The 18,071-nt window shown below is 33.7% G+C and overlaps 1 protein-coding gene across 2 annotated transcripts in view; it reads left to right on the top strand.

The window, feature by feature from the left end:
* The window catches only part of ZNF280D (zinc finger protein 280D), a 133,829-nt gene that overhangs the window by 46,106 nt on the left and 69,652 nt on the right, over window positions 1–18,071 (top strand). For both annotated transcript variants that reach the window (XM_080808783.1, XM_080808784.1), the window contains 4 exons: window positions 291–461; window positions 779–888; window positions 13,708–13,931; window positions 17,248–17,405. In XM_080808783.1, the coding sequence (XP_080664909.1) occupies window positions 291–461; window positions 779–888; window positions 13,708–13,931; window positions 17,248–17,405 (663 nt within the window). The remainder of the gene's footprint in view (window positions 1–290; window positions 462–778; window positions 889–13,707; window positions 13,932–17,247; window positions 17,406–18,071) is intronic.

Genomic DNA, 18,071 nt, shown 5'->3' with positions numbered 1-18,071 from the left:
CAGTGTGTCTCTTTTTGTCCAGTACCATACTCTTTTGATTACTACAGCTTTGTAGTATATCTTGAAATCTGAGACTGTGATACTCTAGTTTTATTCTTTTTCAAGATTGGTATTTGGTACACCCCCTGACTTTTGATCATAACAGTTTTTAATTGTTATTTATTGTCAGTTGAATGATAGGATAATTCAATTGTATTACATCTAATTTAGCTCCGAAATAGTTTTACTTTGTTATAAGGAATATGCCTAAGTATTTAAAAATATACTTCCCACTATTTAATTCATTGTAGGTATGAATGAAAGTTCGTTTTTATCAAAACGTCCTTCTACTTCTGAAGTAAACAGCGTTAATCCAAAAAAGCCAAAGCCCAGTGATGGTATTTCTGGATTAAATTCTTCAGCTGTATTTCCTTCAGTTAAATCTCTTTCAGTGACATCTTCCCAGGCTGCATCATCAAAAGGTAAATGTGAAATGTCGCATATAAAAAAGAAATTATAGGGGCTCCTGGGTGTCTCAGTTGGTTAAGCATCTGACTCTTAATTTTGGCTCAGGTCATGGTCTCAGGGCTGTGAGATTGAGCCACAATGGACTCCATTGTGGACATGGAGCCTGCTTAATATTCTCTGTCTTTCTCCCTTTGTCCTTCCCCCACTTAAAAAAAAGATTATTTATACATAAGTTTTAGAAGTTGTAGTAAATTTAGAAACTGTTATTAGTGGTTATTTAAGGTTATAAAGTGATGAATTTTGTATTATATGTGTTTTGAATTTATTTTAGGTACAAATACCTCTTCAAATCAATCTAAAAATGGAACACCTTTTCCGAGAGCTTGTCCAAAGTGCAATATTCATTTTAATCTTTTGGATCCTTTGAAAAATCACATGAAGGTAAAACTTTTTCAAAATTTAATTTTAAAAAGGTTTGCAAATCCCTAAAAATACTGATTGATTTATAGTAAATGTTTTGTGGAGATATTTAGTAAAAAATCTTCTCCTAGTGGTGTTTCCATATAATTTAGGCAAAGATTTATATTCATAATGATTATTTTCATATAAGATTTTAAGATTTCCTCTGAATCATCAAATTTTAAGATTAAATTTATATGTATTATAATATATGCTTTTTATATTCTAATTTTAAATGAAAATAAGTTATTAATCAGAATATTTTAATTTAGTAGATTTGGTATACTACAAATTTTTTTTAAAAAAGACTTTTTTTTTCCATTTTATTTTATTTCTTTTTGGTGTTCCAAAATTCATTGTTTATGCACCACACCCAGTGCTCCATGCAATACGTGCCCTCCATAGTACCCATCACCAGGCTCACTCCACCCTCCACGACCTCCTCCAAAACCTCAGTTTGTTTCTCAGAGTCCACAGTCTCTCATTGTTTCCCTCCCCTTCCGATTTCCCCCATCTCACTTCTCGCCATCTTCCAGTGTCCTCCGTGTTATTCCTTATGCTCCACAAGTAAGTGAAACCATATGATAGTTGAGTCTCTCTGCTTGATTTACTTCACTCAGCATAATCTCTTCCATTCCCATCCATGTTGATATAAAAGTTGGGTATTCATCCTTTCTGATGGAGGCATAATACTCCATTGTATATATGGACCATATCTTCTTTATCCATTCATCCGTTGAAGGGCATCTTGGTTCTTTCCACAGTTTGGTGACTATGGCCATTGCTGCTATGAACATTGGGGTACAGATGGCCCTTCTTTTCACTACATCTGTATCTTTGGGGTAAATACCCAGTAGTGCAATTGCAAGGTCATAGAGTAGCTCTATTTTTAATTTTTTGAGGAATTTCCACACTATTTTCCAAAGTGGCTGTACCAAATTACATTCCCACCAACAGCGTAAGAGGGTTCCCTTTCTCCACATCCTCTCCAACACTTGTTGTTTACTGTCTTACTAATTTTGATCATTCTGACTGGTGTAAGGTAGTATCTCAGTGTGGTTTTAATGTGAATCTCCCTGATGGCTAATGATGATAAACATTTTTTCATGTGTCTGTTAGCCATTTGTATGTCGTCTTAGCATTCGTTCCTGATTAAAACGATTCAAAGTATAGTGGTAGAGGGAAGATTCCTCAACTTCATAAAATCTTTCTGTGAAAAACCCACTGCAAACACTGCAGACAAAGGGCTGATAGCCAAGATCTATAAAGATTTCCTCAAGCTCAGCACTCAAAAAACAGATAATAATGTCAAAAAATGGGCAGAAGACATGAATAAACACTTCTCCAAAGAAGACATAAAAAAAGACATTTTTATATACTTTCTTCAGTTATCTTATTTTTGTGTCTATGGTAATATGTGCATGTCACATTTTACAATGAAAATCTAAATTTTACATTTAATTTTCAACAGTCAGACTTAAGTCCCAAATGATGGAGCATTTCATATGAAATAATTACTTTAACTCCATTCAGAATGTAGTTTGTGTAATTGTCCTTAATTAATTCAGGTTTTTTTGTTGGAGTAGTAGCTCTCGAAATTAAATTTTAAGAAATTTTCAGGGGCACCGGGGTGGCTCAGTTGGTTAAACAGTTGACTCTTGATTGCGGGCTTAGGTCCTGATCTGAGGGTCATGAGATCCAGCGTGGCATTGAGCCCAGGTTTGGGCTCCAGGCTAGGTGAGGAGCCAGCTTAAGAGTTTCTCCCCATCTTCCTCTGCCACACCCCCTAAGAAAAGGAAAAAAAAAGAAATTTTCAAAGTACAAATGAAATATGGGGTGTAGGTAACATTTTACTTGAAATATTTTAGTGTGTATTACAGTATCCCACTATGGTCTGAGGATAGCCTATATTCTCTTTGTATGCCTAGTATAAATGGCAGGAAGGGGGAAAGAGGAAGAAAAAGGGCCATGTATATTATATGAAGAAAGGAAGGAAAGAGGGATGGCTTTGTGGCTTAGAACAGCATGGAGTCTGCTTGGGACTCACTCTCTCTCTTCCTCTGCCTCCCTCCTAGCCTCCACACTCACTTTCTGTCTCTCTCTCAAATAAATAAATAAATCTTTAAACAAATAACATTTGACAGAAAAAGTAGAAAAAATAAGGGAACTTTTTTAGAATTTCAAATACCATCTCTTTATTCATATACAAACCTGTATTTGGTCTATCACTACTCAGCTCCCAGAATACAGTCCCTGATAATTGCACTTGTGTTTTCTTCTTAGATGAGAATTAACCTGTACAAGTGCTTTCACTTTTTAAATCTGTATAATGTTTTGATGAGATACCTGATTTTTTTTAATGTTTTGAATTTGGAAAAAAGGGTTAAATTCTTTAATTAACTTTTAATTATTTGAGTAGGTAATACAGTGATATTATTCAAAATAAGAAGTTTACAAAGTCACACAAGTGAAAAATCATAATTGTGTCTCTTATTTACCTGGTTGCCAGAATGGCTCTCAAAGAATTTTTATTAGTTGGTTTTTGTATTTTCCCCAGTTTTCTTTTTGCATATACAGGTAAACAGAAATGTTCTTATTTCCTTTCTGTTTTGTATATAGTTTATTATATATACTTCAGTACTAGGGAAACTCCTAGCCATTTTCCAAAATGTAGCTTTACATCCAAAATGTATTATTACATTGTTTGGGATTAGTCATATTAGAAACAACCAAAATTTCATACAATATTCATGTAATAGAGCAACACTACACAACCTTTTAAAAGAGTGGAATCTCTATAATAGGTAATGATATGGAAGGATCTCTAAGATATATTTTTGAACTAAATTAAATATAATGTGAATAACTTACGTGTGTTTATGTCATAAAGAGTTGTGATGGAATAGGACAAGGAAGTTTAAAACTGTGTAGATTCTTTGCATTCTAGTTTATGCATTTTATATATCAGTTGAAGTTTTAGTATTACAACAATGATTTCCATTTTTGAAAAATGTGATTTTTAGATTCTTTATAAATGATTTTTTGCTGTTATTCAAGATAAGTAGATGACTATACCAAGAAATAATGTTTCCTTTCAATAAAGAATATCTAAAACATAAAGCAAAATCCTACAATAGTAAGAGCAATTTATTTATCTGAGACCATGTGCTAGACTACTAAACTTTAAATATATTATCTTATTTAATCCTTAGAAAATTCTTTGAGATTGACATAATTCTCATTGTTTTCTAGCCAGTTTATTTAAAGACATAACTGGCATTCACACTTTTAATGGTAAAAACCCAAGTTCTAACAAATTTCTCCTTTTTTAGTATATAGGTTATTTGATGTTCATGGAAACTTGAAAATAGGTAAATAATTTAAGTTACAGAATTTGATATTTATCAACCAGATCTAGCATATTAATTACATTATTTAGATATTTGTATTTTTATTTATTTTGTCTGCTTGATCTTACATGGATTGAGCAACACCATATATCAGTGTACATCTTTCATTGCTAATATTTTCTTGGATATATTGCAGTTCTGTTTTAAGATTGTTGTTGTTGTTTTTGACATAGATGAATCTCATAATTGTATTGAAAATACATCCTTTAACATTTTTATAAAGTGTTCTTTTTGTCTCAATGTTTAATGACTTTTAGGCTTACAACCTGTGGTTTCTTATGGTTTCCATTTGCCTGATATATTATTTGTGCATCCTTTTCTTTACCCTTTTAAATCATGTTATGCCCCTTGGTTTCAGTAGAGTTGATTTTTCCTTTGTGATCCTATATGAAAATCTCTTTTGTTTTGGCACTTGAGTTAAACTTATTTATATACAGTACATGATAGATTTACTTGGTCTTGGTTCTGTCATAATTATTTATTTCCATATGTTTTTAAAGATTTTATTTATTTATTTATTTATTTATTTGATAGAGAGAGAGAGAGAGAGAGAGAGTGCACAAGTAGGGGGAGCAGCAGGCAGAGGGAGAATGAGAAGCAGGCTCCTCGCTAAGCAGGGAGACCGATGCAGAGTCCTGGGATCATGACCTGAGCCAATGGCAGATGCTTAACTGATTGAACCAATCAGGCACCCCGTCACGGTTTTTTCATTATTATTATTATTTTTTAAATTTTTATTTATTGATTTTTTAATCTTTCATTATGTAGTTGCTTTCTATGTATGTAGCTTAGGTTTTTAGGGAAGCTGTATTTTTGTTCTCATTTAATTTTAATGTTGATATAATTCTAATAGTCTTCTATTCCTTTGGCCATTCTCTAATATTAAAATTAGTTAAAGTAGTATTAAATTTTCTGTTCTTAACCCACCCATTCTTACCTTCTCCTCTTCTACCTGATTTTAGTCAGTGTTATCTTTCTGAGTGTTTACCTTTGTACTATTAAGATTTCTCATACCTATACTTCTTCATTTGGTAGCTCTAAATGATATTCTTTGATGTACTGCTAGTATATGTGAGGCAATCATGAACCTTCTTGCCTTATGTTTATTGTCCTTTTGTCCCCCACCCCCCCAGTTTTTATTTGTTGGTTGTATCATTTTTTCATTGTCAGGGCAGATAACATTTGCATTTGGTTTTCTTAACCTTATTTCCGTATTTGTTATAATCTTTTCTCACAGTAAATATATTCAATGTTGATTACCAGTCTGTTTCTTCCGGTTTCTTTAGTTATCTCGTTTGGCTGAAGTTCATCCTCTAGAAATTTTCCTCAAGAAGGAACAACATTTTTTGAGTTCTTTCATGTTCAAACAGTTTGACTATATTCCATTCTTGAAAGATAGTTTGGCCATATATAAATTGATTTGGATCCATTTCTGGGTTCTCTGTTCTGTTCCATTGATCTGTGTGTCTGTTTTTGTGCCAGTACTGTACTGTCTTGATGATTACAGCTTTGTAATACAGCTTGAAGTCTGAAATTGTCATCCCATCAGCTGTGGTTTTCTTTTTCAACATACTTTGGGCTATTGAGGGTCTTTTCTGTTTCCATACAAATTTTAGGTTTATTTGGTCCAGTTCTGTGAAAGAAGTTGATGGTATTTTGATAGGGATTGCATTAGATGTATAGATTGCTCTAGGTAGTATAGACATTTTAACAACATTTGTTCTTCCAATCCAAGAGCATGGAACATTTTCCCATTTCTTTTTATCTTCCTCAATTTCTTTCTTGAGTGCTCTCTAGTTTCCTGGATACAGATTCTTTGCCTCTTATGTTAGGTTTATTCCTAGGTATCTTGTGGTTTTTGGTGCAATTGTAAATGGGATCGACTCCTTAATTTCTTTCTTCTGTCTCATTCTTAGTGTATAGAAATGCAACTGATTTCTGTGCATTGATTTTATATCCTGCCATGTTGCTAAATTCCTGTATGAGTTCTTGCAATTTTGGAATGGGGTCTTTTGGGTTTTCCACATAGAGTGTCATGACATCTTTAAGAGTGAGAGTTTGTTGACTTTGCTGGTTTGTGTGCCTTTTATTTCTTTTTGTTGTCTGATTGCTGAGGCTAGGACTTCTAGTACTATGTTGAACAACAGTGGACATCCCTGTCATGTTCCTGACCTTAGTGGGAAAGCTCTCAGTTCTTCCCCACTGAGAATGATACTTACTGGGGACTTTTCATGTATGGCTTTTATGATATTGAGGTATGTTTGTTCCCTCTATCCCTACACTGTGAAGAGTTTTAATCAAGAAAGGATATGGTTCTTTGTCAAATGCTTCTTCTGTGTCCGTTGAGAGGATCAAATGGTTTTTGCCCTTTCTTTTATTTATGTAGTGTATCATATTGATTGATTTGTGGATGTTGAATCAACCTTGTAGCCCAGGAATAAATCCCACTTGTTCGTGGTGAATAATCCTTTTAATGTCCTTTTGGATCCTCTTGGCTAGTATTTGGTGAGAATTTTTGCATTCATGATCATCAGAGATACTGGTCTGTAATTACCTTTTTTGGTGGGGGTCTTTGTCTGGCTTCTGGGATCATGGATGCTATTTGGATCCTTTTTCTTTTCTTTTTGATAAGTCTGGCCAGAGGGTTATCAATTTTATTAATTCTTTGAGAGAACCAGCTCCCATTTTTGTTGATCTGTACTATAGTTCTTTGGTTTCTATTTCATTGATTTCTGCTCTAATCTTTATTATTTCTCTCCTCCTGCTGGGTTTAGGATTTATTTGCTGTTCTTTATCCAACTCCTTTAGGTATAAGGTTAGGTTGTGTATTTGAGAACTTTCTTGTTTCTTGAGAAAGGTATGCATTGCTATATACTTCCCTCTTAAGGCCACCTTTCCTGTGTTTTGAACAGTTGTGTTTTCATTTTCATTTGTTCCCATGAATTTTTAAAATTCTTCTTTAACTTCCTGGTTGACCCATTCATTCTTTAGTGTGATGCTCTTTAGCCTCCACGTATTTGAGTTCTTTTAAATTTCCTATTGTAGTTAAGTTTCAAAGCATTGGGGTCTATAAATATGCAGGGAGTGATCCCAGTCTTTTGATACCAGTTGAGACCTGATTTATGACCCAGTATGTGATCTATTCTGAAGAATGTTCCATGTTCACCTGAGAAGAATGTGTATTCTGTTGCTTTAGGTTGCAGTGTTCTGAATATATTTATGAAGTCCATCTGATCAGGTGTGTCATTGAAAGCCCTTATTTCCTTGTTGATCTTCTGCTTAGATGATCTGTCCATTGCAATGAGTAGGGTGTTAAAGTCCCCTATTATTAATGTATTGTTATCAATGTTTCTTTAATTTTGTTATTAATTGGCTTATATAATTGGCTGCTCCCATGTTAGGGGCATAAATATTTACAACTGTTAGATCTTCTCGTTGGATAGACCCTTTAATTATGATATATAGGAAAATTGGAACAGCCACATGCAGAAGAATGAAACAGGACCATTTCCTTAGACCATACACAAAAGTAGACTTGATGAAAGACTTAAATGTGAGACAGGAATCCATCAAAATCCTAGAGGAGAACACAGGCAGCAACTGCTGTTACCTTGTCTGCAGCAACGTTTTCTTTTCCTTTTTTTTTTTTTTTTAAGATTTTATTTATTTATTTGACAAGAGAGATCACAGGTAGGCAGAGAGGCATGCAAAGAGAGAGGGGGGGAAGCAGGTTGCCCGCTGAGCAGAGAGCCCAGTGTGGGGCTCGATCCCAGGACCCTGAGAGCATGACCTGAGCCGAAGGCAGAGGCTTAACTCACTGAGCCACCCAGGCACCCTGTCCACAGCAACTTCTTGCTAGACATGTCTCCAAAGACAAGGGAAACAGGCAAAAATGATCTTCTGGGACTTTATCAAGATAAAAAGCTTTTGCATAGGATAGGAAGCAGTCAAAAAAACTAAAAGACAGCCTATGGAATGGGAGCAGATATTGCAAATGACATATCAGATAAAGGGATAGTATCTAAAATCTATAAAGAACTTAATAACACCCAAAGAACAAATAATCCAATCAAGAAATGGGCAGAAGTCAGGGGCGCCAGGGTGACTCAGTGGGTTAAAGCCTCTGCCTTCAGCTCAGGTCATGATCCCAGGGTCCTGGGATCGAGCCCTGCATTGGGCTCTCTGCTTAGCAGGGAGCCTGCTTCCTCCTCTCTCTCTCTTTCTCTGCCTGCCTCTCTGCCTAATTGTGATCTCTGTCAAATAAATAAAAAAACTTAAAAAAAAAAAGAAAAGAAATGGGCAGAAGTCATGAACTGACATTTCTGCAAAGAAGACATCTAAATTGCCAACAGACACATGAAAAAGTGTTCCACGTCACTTGGTATCAGGGAAATAGAAATTAAAACCACAATGAGATACCACCTCACACTAGTCAGAATGGCGAAAATAACAAGTCAGGAAAACACAGGTGTTGATGAGGATGCAAAGAAAGGAGAACCCTCCTACTCTGTTGGCGAGAATGCAAGCTGCTGCAGCTACTCTGGAAAACAGTATGGAGGTTCCTCAGAAAGTTGAAAATAGAGCTATTGCACAGCCCAACAATTGCACTAGTAGGGATTTTCCCCAAAGATACAAATGTAGTGATCCTGAGGGGCACCTGCACCACAGTGTTTATAGCAGCAATGTCCACAATAGCCAAACTATGGAAAGAGCCCAGATGTCCATCAACAGATGGATAAAGAAGATGTGGTGTGGTGGGGTGTGTGTGTGTGTGTGTATATACACACACACATCACACAATGGAATACTACATAGCCATTAAAAAATTAAATTTTGTCATTTGCAAGGACGTGGTTAGAACTAGTGTGTATTATTATGCTAAGTGAAATAAGTTAATCAGGGCAAAAGAATTGTTATATGTCCTCAATTACATGTGAATTTAAGAATTTAGGGAACAAAACTAGAATATCATAGGGTTAGAGAGGGAAAAGTAAAGACTAAGAGAGGGAGACAAATCATAAGAGATTCTTTTTTTTTTTTTTTTTAAGATTTTATTTATTTATTTATTTGTCAGAGAGAGAGAGAGAGAAAGCGAGCACATAAGCAGGCAGAGTGGCAGGCAGAGGCAGAGAGAGAAGCAGGCTCCCTGCTCAGCAGGGAGCCCTATGTGGGACTTGATCCCAGGACCCTGAGATCATGACCTGAGCCAAAGGCAGAGGCTTAACTGACTGAGCCACCCAGGTGCCCCAAGAGATTCTTAGGATCATAGGAAACAACCTGAGGGTTGCTGGAGGGGAGAGGAGTGGGGCGATGGGATATCTGGATGCTGGACATTAAGGAGGGCCTGTGATGTAATGAGCACTGGGTGTTATATAAGATTGATGAATCACTGACCTCTACCTCAGAAACCAATAACATATTATATGTTAATTAATTGAATTTAAATTTAAAAAAATTAAAAGGATATAAAGTAAGTTGGATCCTACTTTGAGGATCTTGTTTGTGGTGGTTCTGTTTTATAATATTAAATATTGCTGTTCAGAAATCTGGGATAAGCCTGAATTATTTTGCTCTTTATAAGTGATTTGATCTTTTTGCCTAGCTGTCCATACGATTCTTTATTTTGGAAGACTGATAATTTTATAATGACAGTTGGTGTTGGGGTTTGGGTCAGTCTTCTCTGATATATAACATGCTCTTTCTGCTTGTATGTTTGTGTCTTTATTTTAGTGTATGTTTGTGTCTTTATTTTAGTGCAGTCTTCTTGATTCATATTCATATTTTAAAATATTGATCCCATACTATTGTTTTGTCTTTTTGTGGGAGGGGAGATTGTTGTGCAGTATATATTCGTTTGATGTCCCTTGTCTGGCATATCTGTCATTTTATTTCTAATCCTTTTAGCACTTAAATTTTCTTTATTTGCTTTTGTCATTATCAGCCTTTGTGTCCTTCTTTTTATTTTCCAATGCCTGTTTACCATTGGTCTCCTTTCTGTCTTTATCTCTCTGATTTCTCTACTTTTCGCTCAGTTTTGCCACTCCTTTTTAAGATCTCTTTTGTCTTGCCATCTCTTGTTGCTTTGTGGTTTTCCAAGTAGACACAGTTACTTCATTAAGTTTTTAAAAATTTGTAGCAAAAATTTTGGATTCTATTTTCATCTGCTCCATGGTGTTTTTGTCAGAATTTTACATTTTCCTCCTTTTATCTTATTTTTGTTTAGATGTAAGTTTCAATCATAGTGAAGAGCAAGTTGGATTTTCTTGGGCTAACTCTTTCATACAAGGCTCATTTTAGGAAGGATTGCCAGGATAAGCTTACATCCTACTAACTGGTTTATACACCTCTTTGCTGGGCAAAAGGCTTTCTGTAAATGTGACTTGTGTGTCTGATTTTTATATGTAGCATTGCCTAGTTTGCTTCTTAGTACCAAATGAATTCTGGGGGACTTGTGGGATCCTTCTTGCCCCAGCTTCTGTACCTGTTTTTATAAACAAAGTATGTAGCTTTGCACTTCAGGATGTGTCTTTCACCTTTAGAATGCAAATTTTTGCTGAGACTTTCTAAGATCTGTTACTGTTGGGTCCATTTGACTTCTCTGATCTGCTTCCAACTACTTGTCTTCTGTCTGAGCTTGGCTGCTTTGGGTAGTGCTGTCATATGTTGTAGAGTCTGTGGATTTTATCTGGCTCTTAGTTTCAATGAAAATAAATTTTTAGAATTTGGTTGTTGTGGCTTTGGATGAGTCCCAGCAGGAGAAGGGGAAAATGTTGACTTATGTAGGCTGATCATATGGGAACTTCTTTTTTACTATTTAAAAATAACATCCCACTTTGTTTGTTCTGAAAACCTAACCTAAATTTTAGGCACAAACAAAGCAATAGAACATGGTATCTCTGCTGGGAGGAGTGAAGATGAGAATGTTATTTAGGTGGTATCTGCTGTTTGTCAAATTACAGTATATGGCTTTAAAGTATTTAATATTCTATCCCCAGGAAAATAAGGGATAATCCAGGGCTACAGTGAAGGGCTAGACCCAAAAGGGTTTTAAGACTGAAAAAAAGATATTTTCTTTGGGGTTCTTTGCTTTTCTCTCAATTACTAAATTTCCTGAACTTGGTTGTCCATTCTTGGTTTTCAGTGGTTTATTACTCATCTCTCTTATAGGGATCCAAAACATTGCTTAAAAGATACTGTGAATAAAAGTAATGTAGCACTGTGTGTCAACTGTCCAAAAAAAAAAAAAAAAAGTTAAGATTTGTGTGTTTATTTTTAAAACATGTTCCCATCTCTTTTATTAAAAAAAAAAGAAACTGAAAAAACAGCTAGCAATTGATCATCTGTTATGTATATTATAATTTATGAGCATTTAAGGTAACTTTAACTTCTATAGATGAACCAAATTAGATGTTTCTGAAAAATATAACCTTGTAGCACATTCTACTATAGACTACTTAGGTTATTTTGTAGATTTCAGAAAAGAATCAAGTCTCAAATATGACTCAATAACTTCTACAGTGTGAAAACCAGATTTAATGTTTGAATATATATGATTGTCCACATTTCTAATTAGGGACACTTTTATTTTTCTGATAGTGCTGATGGATTTACTCTGAACCATCCTTTTCTCCACTTATCCTTAAATTAAAAACCAGCATGTTCTAGAAGGAACTTTGCCTTAGAATAGTCCTTAGAAATAGTCAGACTTTCCTAAGGTTGAACTCTTAAATATTACATGTGTCCCAAGAAGTATTTAGAAACTTCTCATTTCCCTCTTTTTGTTGTGGTATCATTTCAACTGTATGTATTGAGTGGTTGGCCTCAGAGGATCATGTAGTATTAGGAACGTAATGTATTTATCCTTATTTAGCTTATAGATGCAACCTTAACTCCCAAACGCAGATTATGTCACTATTTGTGGGCTCATTTTATTCAGTATTTTTTCCCCTTTTAGATCTATTTTCTGTTTTTTTCTTGGTGTTTTTTCCCCTAAAGGTTTCAGAATTGACAAGTGAACAAAATAAATGCAATTGAAATGTTAATAGGTATGTCTTGGATCAAAGACCCAGCTTCCCATGTGATACAGACCATTTTACCAATGATCTAACATTTCAGTGTGGCAGGAGAGGAAATGGATGTTATCTTAGAAATTGAGGGAGTCAAACTGTATGAGACTCTTGACTCTGGGAAATGAACTGAAGGTTGGGGAAAGGGAGGTCGGTGGGGGGGATGGGGTAACTGGGTGATGGAAATTAAAGAGGGTGTGTGATGTGATGAGCATTGGGTGTTATATTCAACTAATGAATCATTGAACATTGTATCAAAAAGTAATGATGTACTATATCTTGGCTAGTTGGGTTTAAAAAAAAAGGAATAGAATTCTGTTAGAGTTTCAAACTTTTTAATGTTGTTATTAATTTACTAAATAACACATTTAGGAAGAGTTTAAGTCAGCTGGTGTATGTTATAAAAGAATTACCTGGGTGGCTTGTTAAAAAATAAAGGTTTCTGGGCCCTGTATCTAAATAATGTTGTAGTTTATGGGTCTGAAGTGGGCCCAGGAATTAGCATTTTGACAAGTACTTCTGGTTTTTCTCATGCAGGTCTTCTTTGGACTGGCCTTTGAGAAAAACTGCCTTAGAGAAATTCTACAACTGAAAATAATGTACAATAAATGAATTAATTATGTCTTGTTGAAAAAAAAAAGCTCATGTATGAAAGTATTCCACATTAGAACCAGTTTATGTGACATCTTGATTTTATTCATGAGGAATTAAATTTCCCCTTCAAATATTTAAGGATCTAGATTTCAAGGTGTAACTGTAGAATTTTTCAAGATGTAACTAATTTTTAAAGAATTGTTATAGATCTTTTTTTCCTTACACGTTTTCTAGCACCTTGCATCTGGGCGATGGTAAATTAGTTATGTTCAGTTTTTAGTTCTAACTAGATATGAAATTTCATGTATCACTTGATAGTTAAACATATACATTATGGCATGTAAAACTATTTCCTTTCAATGCTCTATCTTGACATGGATATGAAATGAATGAGTTTAATTTAGTTAAACATTTATTATTCAGTATACATATCTGAAAAGATAAATTGCAAGGAAAAAAACTATTAGATCAATAGCCAAGTCCTAGTTTTAGGGTTACTCTTTTAAAAAAATTTTTTTAAAAAGTTTTTTTTTTTAAGAGAATAGGAAGATAATAGGTGTTTATTATTATTTAGAGTGTGAGTATATACCACATACTTGTAAATTAATATTTTTCCTGACATATTACCAAGCATAGTTTTACATGATCTGACTTTAGTTGTAAACAGAATTGTTTTTTGGTAATCTAATTTTTTTAAGGGATAAATAAAACAACTTTTTTTTCTCTTTCAGTACTGTTGTCCAGACATGATAAATAACTTTTTAGGCCTGGCTAAAACAGAATTTTCAAGTACAGCGAATAAAAATAAGACTGTTGATTCAGAGAAAGGAAAATTGATCATGTTAGTTAATGACTTTTATTATGGAAAACATGAAGGAGATGCCCAGGAAGAACAGAAGACCCACACAACTTTTAAATGCTTCAGTTGCTTGAAAATTCTTAAAAATAATATTAGGTAAGTAAATACTTACTTTCATTTCTGTTTGAAAATTGGAATGCCATAGATATAAATGTTTTATCTTTACCATATTTTTCTGTGTCATTCTAGATAAACAATTTTAATTCTTTCTACTAAGGACAAAGGCAGATGTCCTGTTGAAAAGCTTTTGTTCTTTCTTGTAATTTAGAGTTGATGCCTGGATTTACTTAGTTGTATTTCTTTAAGATAAGAAAGGACAAACTTCATTTCAGATAAGGGGAAATTAACTTTTCCCCAATATTGTCACTGTTTTAGGAATTTTCATGAGATTATTTCATTTTTAGCTGCATTTGAATTTTATTTTTCTTCACAAGAAGAACCACTTTAGTATGTCCAGTTTGACCTCCTCCATACTAATCTTATTTAATGCTCAAGTCTTTTAATTCAGATTTATAATTTTTAGAACATTTCCCTTGCAGGAAAAGTGATCTTCTTTAGAGAAGTACCAGTTCTAGAAAGAGGTCTGCTTTGATTTTAAAATTTAACCCCTTTAAAAATTAGAAATTAATTTCCAGTGGAATTTTTAATTTTATACATGTATGCTTTAAATTTTAGGAACTTTACTTTGTGATCTTTGAGTTACATGGCATATTAGTAACTGTTATCCTCTAAGTGAGTGTGCAACAAGAACAAGGTAACAAGACATACTGATTGATATTTTTCAGTGGTTATATAGCTTGACATTTATATTAGGTAAGATTGTTTTTATACCATTTTATAATAAAAATGTTCAGACATGCAGCAAAGTTTAAAAAATTTTACAGCAGATAACTTGTATGCTTATCACCTTGATTCTGCCATTACCATTTTACTATCCTTGCTTTATCATATATCTGTTTATTCTTCCTTTAAGCTAGTTTTTTCTTATGCCTTTCAAAGTAAGTTGCAGACACCATTATACTGCCCTTAGATGAGTGTGTATGTTCTTGGAAACATACATATGTATGCCTTTTTATGTTTGTCTTTGATAACTTTGTAAATAGCATTCTTAGGTACCTGTAGGGTACTTCTGGATGCAGTATTTATTTCATTTTCTTGTGAAATATTGGGTCCAAAAAGAAGCATATAGAAAACCCCTGAAATACTTTGTGATATACTCCTATGACAATTATTAAAGCTTTGTTCATGGTGGTGCTTTATAGTTTCCAAATTGTTTCACATGTTATTTCATATGAGCCCTCATATTTCTTTATCTCCTTTAAACTTTAACAGCCATCAATAGTTAATAATTTAACAGAAGGAATATTGTACTTTGTGATATGACACTGAAATAATATTACAGTGGAACTCTGTCACCTATTTCCGTATTCATAGTAAAATACACCAGAAAAATCATGTTAGTAGATACGGTGATAGCATAGAAATATGTTTCACTGACTTAGTTCCTTATTATATTTAAATATGTATATATTAGAAGTTATTTCAGCAATAGCTTTTGGCTTTTCCTTTGAGACTAGCCCACTTAATATTAAACATATGAAAATTAAATTCTTTTTTTGTTATTATTTTAGAAGAGTAGTTACATATTTCTAAAGTACCTAAATATTTCAAAATTTAAAGCAAACAGCATTTATAACATCCTGGAATTGAGCATTTTTTGAAATACTGATTGTTTAGGAAACATAAGCTTAATGGTAAATTAATGGCAAATGGTAAATACTTTGTAACCAAAGAAGTTATATATGTTAAACAGTAAAAACTGGAGAGACTAATTGAATGGCGTTTGTAGAGAATGGTAGAAAACTGATAGCTGTAGATTTTTACTCTCTGCCTTGTCAGCATATTGTGGTATGATTTTTTTTTTTTCCTCCTACACTGAATATCACCAAAAACAGGTTGATTTTATTCTGTGAACATCCTTTTAAGAAGTTTGCTTTTATGTTTCCTTCATTTGTTGGTTTAAGTAGCTTAGGTTCTGTTGGTTTAAGTAGCTTAGGTTCCCAATGCGGGCTCATATAATTGTGAGAAAGCTTGCTAGTTAAGAGATTACTTTATATAGATATACTTTAATTGCTTAAAGTTGTGAGCTGAAAGTTTAATGGCTCATGACTTTTTCTCTCTATATAAATATTTAGTCAATACTAAGATTTTCTGTAGGTGTTTGTAGAGCTGGTGTTAAAACCAAGGGAGGACAAAAAGATATTTCAAAGTGTGCCATAACCTGTTCAAGAGAAGTACTACTGTGGAGGTGTGAAAGATAGATAAACGTTATAGCCTTCATGGTGACTGCTATCCAGATTGATGACATTATCACTTACTTTCCAGATTCTTTCCTTTATGGGCTAAAGTGAATAATTGTTAATAGTTGACCCAGACTAAAAATTGTTACAACTTTACTTTCAAATTCAGCAAAAAGCTTCAGTAAGCTGTTTAAATAGGTATTCCCATTTATATTGCACTCTTTGCTGTTGAAGGTCATAGTTCCTGCTCATAAGAAGCCTTTTAAGGAAGCTGAAATAGCAGAATGTAAAACTGAAAAATGGACATTGCCTACAAAGGGCACAGTCTGCAAGTTAAAATGAACAGTCTGTGCTAACAGTAAACCAGTATCATTAAATAAAACAAAAGGTTCTTATAATTGTAGGCATTAAAATTGCTATTACAGGCATTTAGAAACCAAGACACAAGTAAAAATATCAGTAATTTGTCTTTTAAACAGCTGGAATCTCTTGTATATCTTCATGGCCCTAAAAGATTTCTCTTATGATTGTAGCTGCTTTTGGTGGTAGGGTTTCCTTCCTTTGAAGTATTTTATTTAAAAATGTAAATAGTATTCATGTATGGAAAAATACCCTGCTTTTTTATCTTTAAAAAACATTTTGGGCGCCTGGGTGGCTCAGTTGGTTAAGCCGCTGCCTTCGGCTCAGGTCATGATCCCAGGATCCTGGGATCGAGTCCCACATCGGGCTCCTTGCTCAGCAGGGAGCCTGCTTCTCTCGCTGCCTCTGCCTGCCTCTCTGCCTGCCTGTGTGTACTCTCTCTCTGACAAATAAATAAATAAAATCTTAAAAAAAACACAAAATTTTTAATAATCTGAAATGATTAAGAATTTGAGCAAATTAGTGATATTTCAGATTAATTACAGATGAATTCTTTTAAAGAAAAGATGTTTATTTAGCCACTTAATTGAAAGTGATTATTTAAAACACATGGTTTTCTAGAGGACTTTAAGGCTTTTGAGATTTTATTTTGAATAATATATCTATAGTTTTAAGATTTAGACTTAGATACTTATTTGTTAGATTTTTGTTTTTAAATCTGAACTTTTGCACCTGTTGATAATCATTTATAGGTTTATGAACCACATGAAACACCATTTGGAACTTGAGAAGCAGAGCAGTGAGAGCTGGGAAAACCACACCACCTGCCAGCACTGCTATCGTCAGTTTCCCACACCATTTCAACTGCAGTGTCACATTGAAAGCACACATACACCCCATGAATTTTCTAGTAAGTTACAGTTCTGCTTAAGTATTGGATATTATCAATTTTGATAATGTAAACTCTGAGAAAGAATCTTGTTAGAAACATAAGACTAAGAAAAAGACTTTGGAATTTTGGGGGACAAAATTGGAAAAGTTTTAACTTATCTAAATTTTTAAAATGAGTCATTAAAATTAAAGTCCCTCTTATAAATAATTCATTAAAGTAAATAACCTGTGCATTATAGGTGGGGAACTAAATTAAAAACTTCAGATCATTGTTTTCAAATACGATATTAGTGCCCTTCTTTTAAACTTGAATAAGGAAAGTAACTACAATCATAGTTAAAATCACATATTTTGGAGCTAGATAGCTTGAGTTCAAATTCCAGGTCTGCTTCTTAATACAGCTATGTGATCTCAGGCAAGTTACTTAATATAATAGAAATATCTGCTTCATAATGCTGTTATGGGAATTAAATAAGCTAATGTAAGTAAAGTTCTTAGAACTGTGTTAGGCATACAGTTAAAACTTTGTAACTGTTGTTTATCACCACCAATACTATTGTTATTTTTGTTGATATAGATATATAAAATGAAATATATATATATATTTATATATATATATATGTATATATCTGTTTTGTTTGCCTGGTGAAGATACCTTTTTTTTAATTGAGGTGTAAGTGGCTTA

Source organism: Martes martes, assembly GCF_963455335.1.
Source record: "Martes martes genome assembly, chromosome: 7".
Taxonomy (NCBI): Eukaryota; Metazoa; Chordata; class Mammalia; order Carnivora; family Mustelidae; genus Martes; species Martes martes.
This window is presented reverse-complemented; position numbering and strand designations above follow the sequence as displayed.